The following is a 16,166-nucleotide window of genomic DNA, read 5'->3' as shown; positions in this document are numbered from 1 at the left end:
ATCTTCAAACAAGTAAACAACAAGAGACCATGTGTGCACATGCCCCAAGCAAAGAAGTGTGCTGGCAAAATGTAATTCCTATTACTATCCAATCACCACCTACCCACAATCAGGGCCCATTCACCTGATTGTCGCTAAGCATTAATCCCTTGACCCAAGCAGAAGTAATCACCAGGATTTACCCATCTGATTTAGACTTTATTTCCATGGCCACAAGAACTTCACTCCCCAACAATAAACCAAAAAAATCCTAACTATGTAACCATGGTAAACATTATGCTGGAAAATATTTTCTATAAATTAACTTTTGCCAAATAGCATCAATACATAGTTCTACTTTAGAGTCATTTTATTTGAAAAGACTCAAGGTGAAAAACTAAAAAATAATTCAGCAACAGTAAATACAAAATTATTTGGGGTTTAGGAAGGAATATTTTCCACCCATTTGTCAATCTTAGGATAAGTCACCATAGTGCTAAATTTTCATTTCCTGTGAAAATTATCTTTTGAGTTCTCAAGGTAAACACAAAAACAATAGAGGAGTATTTTGTACATCATTTTGCAAATTAGAAATCTGGATGTAATTTCCACTTCCAGATACCAAATTCCAGATATATAATAATAATATATAACAAAAAAGCTAGCTAATCTATAATATACTAGAACTTAAAAAAATGCAGTCTACGGCCCTGGCCATCAAGTCCCTAGCTACTTAAAAATATCCCAGTAAATCACAGAGGAGCATTAAGTGCCATCAATAAATAGCTCACTAGAAGAGGTCACATTTATGCTCTATGACAAAGAAATATTGTTAAGTTGACAAGGTAGATAGATGCACCTCTCACAGAGAAACAACAAAGGGTAAAATAAAATGATAGAAGGACTACGACTTGGAATTAACAACATAACTAAGACCATATCCAGAAGTCAAACTAGGCAGCTGGTTTTCATGCCTACATCCAAGCCGACACTGTGTAAACACTGTAACTAGTACAGTAGAATGAAAAAGTACTACACAGTTCAGCCAAAGCTTTCTATTCTAGAGCCGTCTATCCAGAAGGCATGCCTCAATTCCTCTTCTCCCCAGTTGTATGTTTTCAAAACAACTGATGGGGAAGCATAACAATATAATATATAAGTTAAGAGCAAAAGCTTGAAAGTCTGTCAAACTAGATTTGAAGACCAACTCCAACACTTTTTTAACACTTTTTAACCTGCTACTAAAAAAAAAAGGGGGGGTGGCCAAAGAGATGATCTACAAAGCTGAAATAGTAGTACTGTAATTGCTTCAAAGAGAGGATGAAAGGAGAACATCTATTTAAAACACTTCACATAGAAAATATTTTCTAACAATGCGACTGCCAAGGGGTTAATATCCAAAATACATACAGTTTTTACAACTCAATATCAAAAAATCAAACAACCCAATCAAGAGTATGGGCAGAAGACCTAAACAGACATTTTTCCTAAGATGACTAACAGGCATATGAAAAGATGCTTAACACCACTAATTACTAGAGAAATGCAAATCAAAACCACAATGAGGTTATCATCTCACACAGTTCAGAATGGCCATCATCAAAAAGTCTACAAATAATAAATACTGGAGAAAATGTAGAGAAAAGGAAACCCTTCTACACTGTTGGTGGGAATACAGTTTGGTGCAGCCACTATAGAAAACAGTCTGGAGATTCCTTAAAAAACTAAAACTAGACTTACCATATGATCCAGCAATCCTACTCCTGGGCATATATCTGGAGAAAACTCTAATTCAAAAAGATACATGCACCCCAGTGCTCAAAGCAGCACTATTTACAACAGCCAAGACATGGAAGCAACTTAAATGCCCACTGACAGATAACTGAGTAAGGAACATGTGTTATATACATACAATGGGATACTACTCAGCCATCAAAAAAAGAACAGAATATTGTCATTTGTAACAGCGTGGATGGACCTAGAGAATATTGTCCTCAGTGAAATAACTCAGAGAAGGACAAATACTATATTATCATTTATATGTGGAATCTAAAAAACAATACATCTATACAAAAAACAGAAACAGACTCAAAGACATAGAAAACAAACGTATGGTTACCAAAGAGGGGGACAGTAAATGAGGGGTATAGGATTAATAGATACAAACTAGTATACATAAATTAGATTAGCAAAAAGATTTACTGTACAGCACAGGAAATTATACCCAATATCTTATAATAACCTATAATGGAATATAATTTGCAAAAAAAAAATCACTATGCTGTATACCTGTAACACAATACTTTAAATCAACTATACTTCAATTAAAAAATAAAATAAAAAGTAAAATCTTCCATATAGTATCTGCCACATAGTGCCCAATAAGTGGGAACTGTTAGCAATCTGAATTTTAAGATTCTTTGATTAACAATAGTCTTCCCATTAGAAAACAGTATGAAGTAGTAAGGGCCTTGTTCATTTTCATGGCCCTAGGTACTGGCACTGATACGCTCAGTAAATAATTTTGAACAAATAAAGAGCAGGGAAGTGGAGGTTGGAGATCAAAGGTAGTGATAGACCGAGAGGAATGGCAAAAATATGTAGTAGTCAAAGAGGGTGAGGGAGTTAACACTTAACTGTGGTGTTCAGGCCAGCATTGGCTGGCTCAGTTTGAAACATATCCACAGGTATAGAAACTGAGTTTGGAAGAAGAGCTTGGAAATTATTATAGCAATATAACCTTGACCAGTGATGAGTAAGCTTATACATTTTTAAGCTTTTTATTTTGAAATAATTACAGACTGGCAGGAAGCAGCAAAAATAGTACAAAGAGTCTGTACTCTTCACTCAGCTTTCTCCAGTGGTGACATCTTACACAGCTGTAGTCCAATATCAAAACCAGTTAATTGGGTTGGGGGCACAGTTAACTGACGCTGGTACATTACTGTTAACCAGATTAGACCTTATTTGGTTCTCACCATTCTTTTTTAATCTGCATTCATATTCATATGTGTGTATGTACATGTGTGTGTGTGTAGTTCTACACAATTTTCTTCCATGTATAGATTCATCTATCACCAACACAATCAAGATACATAGCTGTTCCATCAGTGGTGTTGCATTCTGAATCTCTGATTTTTTCACTTCATTTTTCTAGAAATCCCTATTATACATTTAAGAATTACAGGATAGACTGGAAAAAAGCAAGCCTGGTCTTTTATTACAGATAGTTCAAAAAATGCTAACTAAACTAGAACATGCACAAATTGGCTTTACTCTATTTGGAAAGTCCTACTTCCTAAATAATTGATACTTGTATTTCTTCTTCTCCTATGGGGTAGTAGATAATGCTGAGTTGAAACATATACAGAAAGTTCCCACTTTTTCTATGACAGGGTTTTACTGCTACCTAATAAAGTCCTATTCTTCATTCCTTTTACTCCTATCATACCCAATGGACCAAGGTAAACAAAAGCCAGGATTTCACTTTAAAACAGTGCCTCCAGAAGAATGTAACATGTGGGGAATAAACAGACACCATGACCCTAAAACACAAAAACAAAAAGGCTTCCCAGAAACTTCACAGTTCTCATCCAAAAATCTTTTGGATTTTTTTTTCCTTCCCACATTCCTAAATATATACTAGAATCATTCCTTACCTGGAGCTTTGAGAAATTTTTCAATATGTTCAGACCACATGTCATTTATTAGGACATTTTCTTCCAGCTCCTAGCCATACATTCTATGCTCTAGTTTGCTGAAGTATGTTTAGGACCCTGTAAACTATGTTTCCCTTTGACACTAACAGCACATGCTAAGGGAAGAATGAAAGGCTCGAAGAGTAAAAGGGAACACATGCTCCTTCCTGTTGGTCACTGTTCCTATCTGTATTGACCCATTACTACATGTCATCCTGGCATTGATTCCAGTCTACTTTTTCCCCACAATCCCAGACCAGCTTGACTGCAATTCCTCACAGACACAAGCACCAGCAGTCCAACACCCCTCCTTCAGAAACCTCAGATTCAGTGGGCCCTACTGTAAGGTTCCAGGTTCTGGTAACCACACCCTCTTCCCTTTTTTCTCCCAGCCCAAGGGTGAGTAGCTACTTCCTGCCTTTCTATCTGTCACCTCAGTGTCCCTTTTTCATTTTCTTAGTTCTCCAAAAACCCTTTTAACCAATTCTTTAAATTAAATTCTGTTCTTCTGACCTTATACAGAGGAAAACAACCTGAAAGTTTAAAATTCTTTCCTTGAAAGCTTATAATAAAGGAAAAACATAAAAAAGAAGTAATTATTCCAACATAATTGTGATATTCATCATTCTAATGCCAAATTTGGGTATAGGGAACTTCTTACCATGCCACTCTAAAAGCATAAAACTGGAGTGGGTCATGCTTTCCTGAAAACTTAACACATTTAAAAATTGTACACAAGCAGTCTTCGAAATGAGACACTCAGTATATGATTGTTCATTAGTGTTCTGAAGCAAGTGTACGCAAACTTTCTATAAAGAATCAGGAATTAAGTATTTTACGCTTTGCAGGCCATGTAGTCTCTGTCACAACTATTGAATGTCAAAGTTTTTGTGTGAAAGTATCCATAGACAAGTAAATGAATGAGCATGGCCGTGCCCAAATAACACTTTATGGACATAGAAATTTCAACTTTATATCATTTTCACATTTCACAAAATACTATTCTTTTGTTTTTTTCAAACCATAAAAAATGTAAAAGCACTCTTAGTTCACAGGCTGTACTAAAACATGGAGGCAGGCTGGATCTGGCCCACTGGCCAGTTTGCCAACCTCTGTTCTAAATCATCCCTCTTACAAAATCAAAGTATTATGTTCATTGATGGGCACAAAAAAATTACTCTAGCAAACCTAGGTTTAAATTATAATACAGGGGAGAGAGTATAGCTCAGTAGTAGAGTGCATGCTTAGCATGCACAAGGTCCTGGGTTCAATCTCCAGTACCTCCATAAAAAAAAAAAATATGTGTGTGTGAGTGTGTGTGTGTATAAACCTAATTACCTCTTCCCCCAAAAAAATCCCCCAAAATTATAATATAACTAATCTGAAACGTTAATGAAACAGAACAATGTCATTTACCCTCCTCAAACTTTTTTTTTTAATGAAAACAAAGATAAGAAAATTTACTAATAGGGAAATTTCAAAGCATGATGAAAGTTCAATTTAAATATCTACCAACCTTGTATACCTTCTTTCTACCTCTAAAGCACCATAAAATAAACACTGGTTTTTAAATTAGCCTTGAATAATGTAAATTTCTGAATCAGAGAATCATTAAATTAGGGTCTTAATGATGTTCAAGTTAGAAAACTTAGGTTAAAGTAGTAATGGTCCTATTCCCCAGACAATCCTTCAAGTAGAAAAAACATCTATAGACATCCAAGCAAATTACATATAAGTTTCTTATTTCAAAGTAACCACGACTGTATAGCCTCTCCTGTTAATCCACAACTACTTTGATTCTCTAGTATTAACAACGAGGAATGATGTCTCCTTGGCATCTTATGCTCTCACAAATATGTTCATTACTGCTACTTGTGAACTGTGTACTTTTTCCCAAAAACTATGAGTTAAAAGTCCTAAGAGCACCCTTGAAGTAGGATATCTCAAGACTTGGACAAGGTATGCACTGATAAGACAAAAGTAGCACAAGTAGCACTATTGGTAGCATGCATGACATGAGAAAGACAAAATAAACATTACCCCTCTCAACAAGAGACAAATTATCTTCATGTATACCTCTCCTGGTTTTCCTTAATATATGGAAAGACAACAAACCAAGGCATGAGTTTCACATGGGATTAAGAGTTCCTAGGAGCTCACTTTCAAATGAAGATTTCACACTATTTAAAGGCACTATTTAAGGAGTAATCTTGTATGGTTCATATATCCAGTGTACTTTTTGCTAAGATGATCTCCAGGCCTCTATAATCCTCTAGACTATACTTTTACAAAGTTAGACAAAATAATAAACTCAACTAGGGAATCGCCTGACCCCTCCTTATAAGCAACTCAAAACTAATCCAGAAGACCTCTAGGAAAATAACTGAAAAAAAAAGAAACCGAATTGATTATGAATGGCACTTATTCCAAATGTTACTTCTTAATATCATTAAAAAGGTAGTCTTTGACAAACTGGTAAATGAAGAGACCTTTGCTCAAACTGTGGTACTGCCATTAAACTAGCTAGTGAGTATAACTTGAACTTCTTTGGGCCTTATTTTCCTCCCTCATAGAGACAGTAGCTCCCATGACCTTTAAAATCAAAGCCATGGTAAATCACAATAAAGAGTGAGTTAAGGGGGAAAAGAGTTGCAAGCCACAGGAATGAGCATTAGGTAAGGTAATAACCACGCACTCCCAACAGACAGACAGACATGCACACACACATACACACAGCACCTTTTATGCTGCTCAGCAAGTTTTACTGGGCAGCAAATGTAGAGGAGTCTAATTGGAAAAAGGACATAGGGACAATCTTCCCTTTGTACCCTCTCCTTCAGTGTGGCTCTCAAAAGCATCCTCTAACCACCCTTTTTTTTTTTTTTTTTTTTGCCTAATTCCTATTCTTTCAGACTAAATTTAAGTTTACATCTTCTGGGCAGCCCTTTCTAATTACCCACACTTCTACACCACCAGCCTGGGTTAGATATCCCTGCTGTAGCACTTTGTGCTTATTTCTGTATCCTTATCACAAGGTATTCATTCAACAAATGTTAGTTGAATAAATTAATAGTCAAGAGTTCAATCTCAGCTAGTTCTTCTAAACAAAGTTTAAAAGGTTCAATTATAAAGAAAAAGTTTAAATATAACTTTATAGTTTCATTCAGTTTAAGGCTTAGAAAAAAATTTTTTTTCAGTTTTCTATGCTAGCATCATCTATCTTTACAGAACAACAAAAGCCTCAATTTTTGAAGTAACAAGTTCTCTTCCATTTTTCAATGTCACAACTTTATCGTATATCCAAAAACACCCCTTAATTTATCACTGCATCTGTAGTTTCCTCACTTCTTTTTGGTCTCTAATATTCATAAAGAGGTAAATGAGACTATTGATTAGAATGATTTAAACAGAAAGACAACTAAATAAGAGTAAAACATGGGGGCATAGTTTAAATAGGTTAGCCTTTCTGGAAAATACACAAGTATAAAAGAACTAAAAAGGCTGAGGGGAAGGACTGTTCTAACATAAAACACAATACACTATCCTACCTAAAGCAGCAATCGTTCTTTCTCAGACCACCATCATGAGATCTCCAATTTTCACTGGTTTGTCTCCACCAGGACCAACAGAAGCATAAAAAGTACCGTGAACACCAATCATTTTCATCAGCTCCACATGTACCACTCAATTCCCTGACCTCCTCTCTCCTAATCTAATAGTTATTTAAATAGCATCAGTAATTAATAATGCTGCTATTCACTCTATCAGGAAAACAGAATAATGATGGTTATGAAGAATCAGGTCAACTTAAACATTTACTAATAAGCACATACCACTATATACCCAACTGCTAGTTACTGAGATTCCCCTATTTAAAAAAAATAAGTCTCTATAACATATTCATCCTGGTTCTTGGATTTTCTAGTACATGGGACTACAAATTCCCTTAGGGTCTAGCAACAGAACCAAAAAGTCTAAACCATCTCAGAGAATGGATGAATATTAAGGTAAACAGGCTCTGATGAAATGTTAGCCTTTCTTGATGCTCTGTATCAGTAACCACTCAAAGAATATTAAAAGTTGGAGAATTGTAAAAATATACATACATACAAATACATCTTTTTAAATATTTATATGGAAAAAATAGTAATAATGAAAATAAGAATACTCAAGCATTGGGTATGTTTCACAAAAGCACACAGCTAACAAATTAATTTTGCAGCTAGCATATGCACAGCTGAAAAAAAAAGTCCTATCATAAGCCATGTTCCAACTCCTGCCCCAATTTCGTATCCTCTGATACTATCATTACCTTTTCTAATAATAAAAAAAAGTAGTCAACGAAAGACAAGCACCAACCATTTTTTGGTAGTCTCACTGTCTCTCTATAATACACATGAGCATTACTATAACTGAAGAAACAATGGCTTTATATTTAACTATTACTGTTTCAATTTCTTAATAGTTATTAACATTACTTCCTTATACAAACAGTTAACCTGCTCAAAAGACTATATACTATACTTTTCATAATATTGACAATTGGTTTCCTAAATAATTACACGATAAAAGTTTTTTTTTTTTTACTTTTTAATGGATACAATAAATGTAAGCTTAAAGAATACACCTATTATAGTTACTCTGAGCAAAACTCCAGGAGTACATTTTTACTTATGTCTAACAAAATGTTTTATTGTGCCTCAACAAAATTCATGTTTACTACAGGTAATTCTTAATTTTCAGCGCAGAAGCAATACCACAAAATGTGCAGCTCATGTTTTAGAGTTGCTACAGATATTAAAATGGATAAATTAATGGAAGAATTATATAATTAACCAGGCAATTTTACAAATATTTGACAAAAATATCTGTCTACTAGAGAGTATGTAATTAGTAACTATTCACCAAGAGGCCAAATATCAAACCAAAGACTCAAAACGCAAGTTAGTCCCTCAGTCTCCAAAGAGCTAATCATGAGGCAAATATTGGTGATTACTATATGGCCCTCCACAAAAAGAGTCTCTAACTGCACTTGGCAGGAAGTGGGCAGCAGGAAGAGCTACAGTCAAAAACCACTACTTGCTCCAGGTTCTTGCAAGCCCACAGCAATGCTCCCAGGAGGCAGACTTTGAAGCTGCCTGCCAGCACAAACTCCTATCAATACTTGCACCATCCCAAGGATGTTTTCACCTCTGAGATGTTAGTATCTGACAGCAAAAGTATTCTTAAGTAAAAGGCATTTTTAGGAATTCAGACCAACTTTAAACATCCACCTAAATGGCCAAAGTATTTGCTCAGTTAGAAAAGATACTGAAGTAACCATTAGCTTAATTGAAAAAAAAAAAAAGACTACCTAAATTAAATATAAAATACATTATACATGAATTCCAAAGCTAAAGGACTCAAATACAACATTCTATTAATATATGATAACCAAAAATTACACAAGGTAACTGCCTCTCATTTGATTCCATGAAAATACACTTCCAAATATAAATACCGGTATGAAAAACAACAAACCTATTGAATTTTCAGAGGACCAGCTTACTGGCTAGCTTCAAACCAACCATTTTCAGGAGACTGCACTCAAATACTTTGAGTTTTCTCTTTAAAATAAGCAACCAACTAATCAAAGCAGAGCAGGAATAAAAGCTATTTAATCCATCAGCACCAGACAGGACAAATAGAAATAAATAAGTATGTAAACATTTTTTGAAGAAACATCTTCTACGCAGCATAACATGTCCTAAGGCCCTTTTAAACTGCTTAACACGATAACCAGACACTTGGGAAAATTAAGCAACTTAACATAGTACATTTATAGTATAGAATATTCCCTGTTAGAAACCACAGCTTATATGTAAATGCAAGCATGCAAATGATATAATTGAAAGAAAAAAAGTAGAATGATATGTGTAGCAGCATGACTCTGTTTATGTAAAAACAAAAATCAAACAAAAGATAAGGTCTGGAAAGGTATACACTAAATTGTCAGTAGTGGTTATCTCTTGGGATGTGGGATTTGGAGAGTTGGAGCCAGGAAGAGAAATTAAAGGTAGATTTTTACTTTTTCCTCTATAAACATCTGTATTATCTTACCCTTTGCAACAAGCATTTACTGTTGTGATAATTAAAAAAAGAAACAATTTTAAACATATTACCAGACACTGTTACTGTTTTGGTAATTAAAAAAAGAAACCATTTCAAACATATTACCAGACATTGTTATTGTTGTTAAAATAACACATTTATGATTGGTACACAGAGATAATAAAAGTAGTAAAGTACCTCCAAATCTTCTATTTAAAGCTCTATCCTCAGAGATTAAAGGAGGAAAGACAAAGAAAATGACAATTAAATGCAATGTGTAATCCTAGACAGAAAAAAAGAGGACATTACTGGCAAATTTAAATATAAACTGTGTATCAGGTAACAGTATTGTTATAAATGCTAAATTGCCTGAATTTGGTTAGTACACATTGGTTAACTAAGAGAATATTTGTTCTTAAGAAATACTATTAAATATTTAGGGGTGAAGGATCATGATGTCTGCATCTTACTCTCAAATGGTTCAGCCAAAAATAAACAAGCACATGTACATATATTTTTATATAGAAGGATAAGGCAAATGTGGCAAAATTTCAACTACTGATCAATCTAGATGAAAATACGAGAATTCATTATACTATTCTTACAATTTCCCAGAAAGTCTGAATTTTCAAAATAAAAGATTCTTTCTCCCTGAAGAGTGGATCTCGCTCAGAGAGAAAAAGTATTCTAAACCTGATTTTCAGGGACTCTAGGTGTAAATGTTTCAATTAATATGAATTGTCTCTCAAGGTCCTAGAATAATAGCTCTTGGTGCACTACAAAATAAGGTGTTCTACAGTACTCTAGAAGAAATAACAGAAATGAAGAAGCAGGTCAACTTTTGATTCTAGCATATGTCTACCTTAGCTTCTCTGCAAAAATTGACAATGCTCATGGAACAACATTAAATATCATGATTGAGAAAAATTACATTTGCTAAACAGCAAATCATAATGCATTTTGATTTTTAAAGGGGGACTAGATTAAATCAATTAGTCACCATAGTGAAAAGTGGCAGAAAAGATATGGAAATACCAAAGTCCCACTAAGGAAACTATGACTGATAGATAACCTTCTTTGTATAAAGTATGTCTTGGCAGTTTTAACATTTCTTAGGAAAACACAACTGTATCAACAGTTGCTTGATACCTTTCTAAAGACACAATGTGTCAGTAGAAGATTGGTGGGCCTAAAATCTAGAAAAGGCAAGAGCAAAGAGGGACATGAATTCTGGAGAGGTATACTATACCCTAAGTACTGAATACTTCACATCAGGTTTTCCATACTCAGCAGGAAACCCTCCAAGTAATACTTTAGCCTCCCATGTACCTCAGTAGCCCAAAGATGGTACCCTGGCCTATAGAACATACCTTAATCACTACAAAGCTATTTCTCTCATAAAATAACAAAAATTGAGTCATGTTTGCTGGCTGCAAAGCTACTAAATACTAAAGGTCCAGACCATATGTGGAATCTGGTGACCAGTTTATACTTTTTTTCAGTTGGCTTCCTATAGCATCTCTAGACCCACTGTAACTTAGATGAATTATGAGAATTTTATGAGAACACGACTTACCCACACTGCATTACATTTTATTTGAACATGCTGAAACATTTTTCCCTGTTAAAAACTTTATTTTCACCAAATTCATGATGCTTTTCCTTGTAAAGTACTGTTTTTTCTAGCTGCATCTTTCCATCCAATACTAATAATAGTTAACACTGTCCTAATTCTTAAATCCTCATAAAACTCTTTGCAGAAAATACTATTATGATTCCCACTTTACATACAAGGATACCAAGGCACAAAGTCATTATGAAACTTGCTCAGGTTCATTAAGCTATTTAGTAAACGAAGTGAGATTCTAAACCAGGAGCTGTGGCTCCAGAGTCCAGGCATTCAACTTTTTTTTTTTTTTTTTTTTGCCTTGGACCATTCTGCAGTCTGATGAAGGCTGCAAATTCCTTGTCAGTTTAATATTTTTAAATATATGAAATAAATTGCAAATGATTACAAAAGAGACCAATTACATTGGGGACAAAAAATCCAACTATGTGATATAGTAATATATATGCTTCTTAATCTAGTGGTAGATATCCTATCTACTGTAATTTCTATGTGATGAACACAGAAAATATTCTGAGATATCTACAATAACCACAACATATTATAATATCTGTAATTTGTACAAGTAGTAAAATTACAGGTACTGTTAATAGTACCATAGCTTGCTGTTCAGATTAAAAGAAATGGTGACTTCCAGTTAGAGGTTAGTGAGAAGATAATTTCATACCTAAGTTTATGGATGCCATCCACGTTAACACTGCCCACTGTAACAATCCTGTTAACACTGCAGTTTAAAAGGACCAATGGGGGCGGTGAGCGGTCATTCTTTCTACACTGGATCCTTTAGTGATCTCATCCAGTCTCGTGGCTTTGAATACTACCTAAGTTGATGACTACAAAGTTTATCTCTAGTTCAGACCTTTCCCCTAAATTCCAGACTTGGGTATCAATTCAATCCAAATGTCTGAAAAGCATCTCAAACTTATCATGTCTAAAACTGAACTCCTAATCTTTCCCCCAAACTTGCTCTCCTAACAGTCATCCCTATCTTAGTTGATGACAATTCTATCTTTCTAACTGCTCAGACCAAAAACCTCAGAATCATCCTTGGCTCCTCTCTCACATGCCACATCTGATCTACCAACAAATCATACTCGTATGAGCTTCAAAATATTCATCCAGAAGTCAACTATTTCTCACCATCTCCTGTCACCACCTTGGTACAAGTCACAAGCATTTCTCTCCTAGATTTCTAGCTTCCTTACATACAAGTCTCCCTCTTTCTACAGTTGTTCCCCCTGCAAACAGAGTGACCCTTCTGAAGCTGAAAGCAGACCATGCCACTCCTTGTTTGAAAACTCCAGGCAAAGTCCTTATAAAGGCCCTACAAAGTTCTCTGAAATCTGCACCCTACTTCAACATAATTTACTATTTGTGGTTCATCCCATTCTAACCAAACTGAGAACTCACTGGGTCTGTCCCAGTGCCCTGGAACTAACTATTCCCTCTACTTAGAATGCTTTCTTTCCAGATATTAACACTGCTAACTCCCTTCGTTTTAAGTTTCTGCCTAAATATCACTCTCAAGAAGGCTCACCCAGTCCACCTCATTTTAAATTTCAACATCCACCCTAGAAATTCTGGATCCCCGTTACCGTGTTCCATTTTCCAAAGCACTTACCTTTAAACAGTCTGTATTATTTATTATGACTCCTCACTAGGAGGGGTGCCCACAAGGGCAAAATTGTTTTGTACACCACTCACCCCTAGTGTGCCTGTTTAACACAAAATAAACATGTGTATGTTAAAAGAACAGCACTTCTATCACTATAAAGTACTTGCCTGTGTCTTTCATTAGAAGAATTCCTTGAAGACTCTGACTAATTTGCAGTATCCTCAACACCCGGCCCTGGGCCTGCCCAACAGCACAGATACTCAGGTAATTATAGCGATTTTCACCTGAAAACACAATCCTATATGCCACAGAAAAAAAAAGCCAGGTCTTACAGCTGTGTCTGATTAAATGGGTAGAAAGACAACACAGAACATCAGGTTCCAACTGTTACTTCAAATTGAATTTAAGTTTTGTGCCTCATTTCTCTACCTATCTAAAAAACATTTCAAACTATCTAAAGTCTAAGAAGGGCAGTTGGTCATTCCTTCCCCCAGCCATGTCATCACCTCACAGGCCCACCTAATCTTTCCATGATTGACTTAAAATCCTACCTCTGAAGTTTTCCTTAATGACCCCAGCTAAAAGCACTTACATGGTGCCATATTCTGTGCCAAGTGCTTATAAAACATTCTCATAAAGTTTCTTCCATTATGACACCTATTTCAAAGATGAGAAAACCCAAACTTAGATAAAGTCACTTGTTCAAGGCTTAACTAGTGTTCAGATCCAGGTCTGTCTGACTCTGAAATCCAAGTTCTTTAACACTACACCACTCTGCTCTTCTCTCTCTGCAGTGGCATAAGCTCTAACTAGCTTATACGCACTATCTCATAGGGTTTGCTGTTATTTGACTTCTCTAGGCTTCAATTCCCACATCTGTAAAACATTTGATAATTCTTTGTGTACTCCATGTAGGTTAATACACACACTTATTTCAGCACTTAGTCACTATTAGAAATCGAAAGCAGTGAAGACCTAAAAGCAGTGAAAATAAAAACTCCAAGACCTTGCATAAAATAATAAAACATACTTGATTCCTCACCACACTCATATCCACCAAAGATGCAACTTCTGAGTCCATTTTCCCACACAGTATGAAAAATTATGTTTTCCTCCAAGAAGTGTAAGAATGTGATCTTTAAAGCTTCTGGACTTCACCAAACAACCCGGTGAAAGGAACTGAAAGCAGGTACTTAGCCCATTCGGGAGCTAGCATCTTATTTTGTACAGCACAAATACTCAATAAGTGTTTACTGGATCATGATACAGAATTTTTTTTTTTTGAGGTTTTCCAAGTCTCAAACCAAAAGCCTACAAACACAAGCCTTGTAACTGGACTGATGCTTGTGCAGTAAATCCAAGCAATCTAGTAACAGTAATGTTACACTATAAGCAAGAACCTGTGGAAAGATAAAGCCATATTGAGACAACTTACTATTGCAAGTAAGACTTGGCTTTTGTTTCAGAAAGGCAGAATCATTTTTTCTTTTTGTGCAGAGAACCATCAACACCTCAACAGAATCCTTCTGTGTGGAAACTGAACCTGAGAATTATCAAGTAAGATCCAGTCATTTTTGGACTAAGGTAAAAGATTTGGCAAAGGGTTCAAAAAAAGTCATAGCAGAACTAAGGTAAATGTATCAAAAGAGCAAATCTCTCGGAATCATTCTGGTCATAAAAGTGACAGTTTCATTTGGAATCCCTATCAACGGTTAAGTTTGAAATGAGTCGTATATTCTTAGGTCTAGACTTCCACCACCAACAGCAAATGGAGTTTAAAGATAGCTTTTTGAAACAATAGTCTTGTGAGGACGTAGGGAAACAAGTGAATCCAGGCTCTGAAGTGGAAGCTCTCCTGAGATATCAGATACAGTAGCAGACACAGCCCTCAACAGAAATGTAAAAATGTCCTAGGCTGAAGACACACTACTGGGCAAAACGGTATTCTGGTTTTCTAGAACACTGTTTAGAGACTCCTCAAACGATTCTTGCTTTTTAACAAAGTCTTCACAAGGAGTAGAAAGTCATCCATTTAGAGTAAGAGGTTCCTGTTACCAAGAAAGTAGAGTATCCGAGAAAGTGTGCAAATCTCATAATCTGGTAGAGAATGTATGGCCCTCTGGAGGCTTTCATTTTCGGGTGGAAAAACAAACCCGATGTCACCTCAACATCGGGGCCACTCAAACCTCGCCACCATTACAAAAACCGAAGTGCCAAAGGTGCAGAATACGAAGCCGGAAGCACTACCAGGCCAGGATCGCGTTCCAGGAGAAAAAAATCAAAACCGAGAGTGCAGCGCGGGCCCCTCCGCGGCCCTGGGCCGAGCGACGCGCTCTAGGCCCTTCCGGTCAGAGCCGCCGTCGCCGGGAGGCCAAGCGACGGGCCGGGCTTCCACCCGAGCCCGGGGATTAGCGGCCTACCCTCGCCGGTGCCCTCTCGCCGAGTCAGGCACCCGCAGCACCTCCGACTCGGCCCCTTCGTCTACAGCGCAGCCCGCGGGGGCCGCGAAGAGCCGGAGAAGACCTCTGAGCCTCTGGCCGACCAGGTCGGTGCGGCGGCGGCGGCGGCAGCGGAGGCCGCGCCGCCCCTCCCCCACCGGCCCGGCCCAACCGCCGCTGCGACGCGAGCAGCGGCGCCAACGCCGGGCCCAACCGCCGGCCCGCGACGGCGGAGACGAGGCGGCCCGTGGCGGCGGCGCGGGCCTGCTCCCCACGCCGGCCACGCGAGTCCACCGCGAGCCCGTTACTCCCGGCGCCGACCCGCGCCAACCCGCGCCAACACCCGTCAGGACGCGCCGCCCTCGGCTCGGGCTGAGGCGGCTGAGGGCAGCGGGAGGCCGCGAAGCTGATACTTACTCAGGGGTCGGGTGCTCGGGGTCGTAGAAATCCCCCATCTTCGGAGGCGGCTGGGGCGGCAGCTGCTTCATCGGGAGCGGCAGGAGGCGGCGACGCGAGCCCCCTCCCCGCGGCAGGGCGACGCGACGGAGGGGAGGGGAGGAGGCCGCTGGTCCGACCGCGGCGGCGGCGGCGGCGGCAGGGGCGGCCCGCGTCGCTTGCTCTCTCGCTCCCTCCCTCCGGCGCCCGCCCGCCGCTCTTTCCCCCACACACTCACACGGGGAGCGACGCGTACCCTGCCCGCCCCCAACCGCACAGGCCCG

At 37.8% G+C, this 16,166-nt stretch overlaps 1 protein-coding gene across 5 annotated transcripts in view; it reads right to left on the bottom strand.

Moving 5' to 3' along the window:
• The window catches only part of SETD2 (SET domain containing 2, histone lysine methyltransferase), a 114,540-nt gene extending 98,452 nt beyond the window's left edge, over positions 1-16,088 (bottom strand). For all 5 annotated transcript variants that reach the window (XR_004312186.1, XR_004312187.1, XM_032458643.1 and 2 more), the window contains exon 1: positions 15,865-16,088. Coding sequence is in view for 3 of the 5 variants with exons in the window: in XM_032458643.1 (XP_032314534.1) it covers positions 15,865-15,935 (71 nt within the window). In the remaining 2 variants the exon portion in view is untranslated. The remainder of the gene's footprint in view (positions 1-15,864) is intronic.
• Positions 16,089-16,166: the final 78 nt, after the last annotated feature.

The sequence above is a fragment of the Camelus ferus genome, chromosome 17, assembly GCF_009834535.1.
Source record: "Camelus ferus isolate YT-003-E chromosome 17, BCGSAC_Cfer_1.0, whole genome shotgun sequence".
Taxonomy (NCBI): domain Eukaryota; kingdom Metazoa; phylum Chordata; class Mammalia; order Artiodactyla; family Camelidae; genus Camelus; species Camelus ferus.
This window is presented reverse-complemented; position numbering and strand designations above follow the sequence as displayed.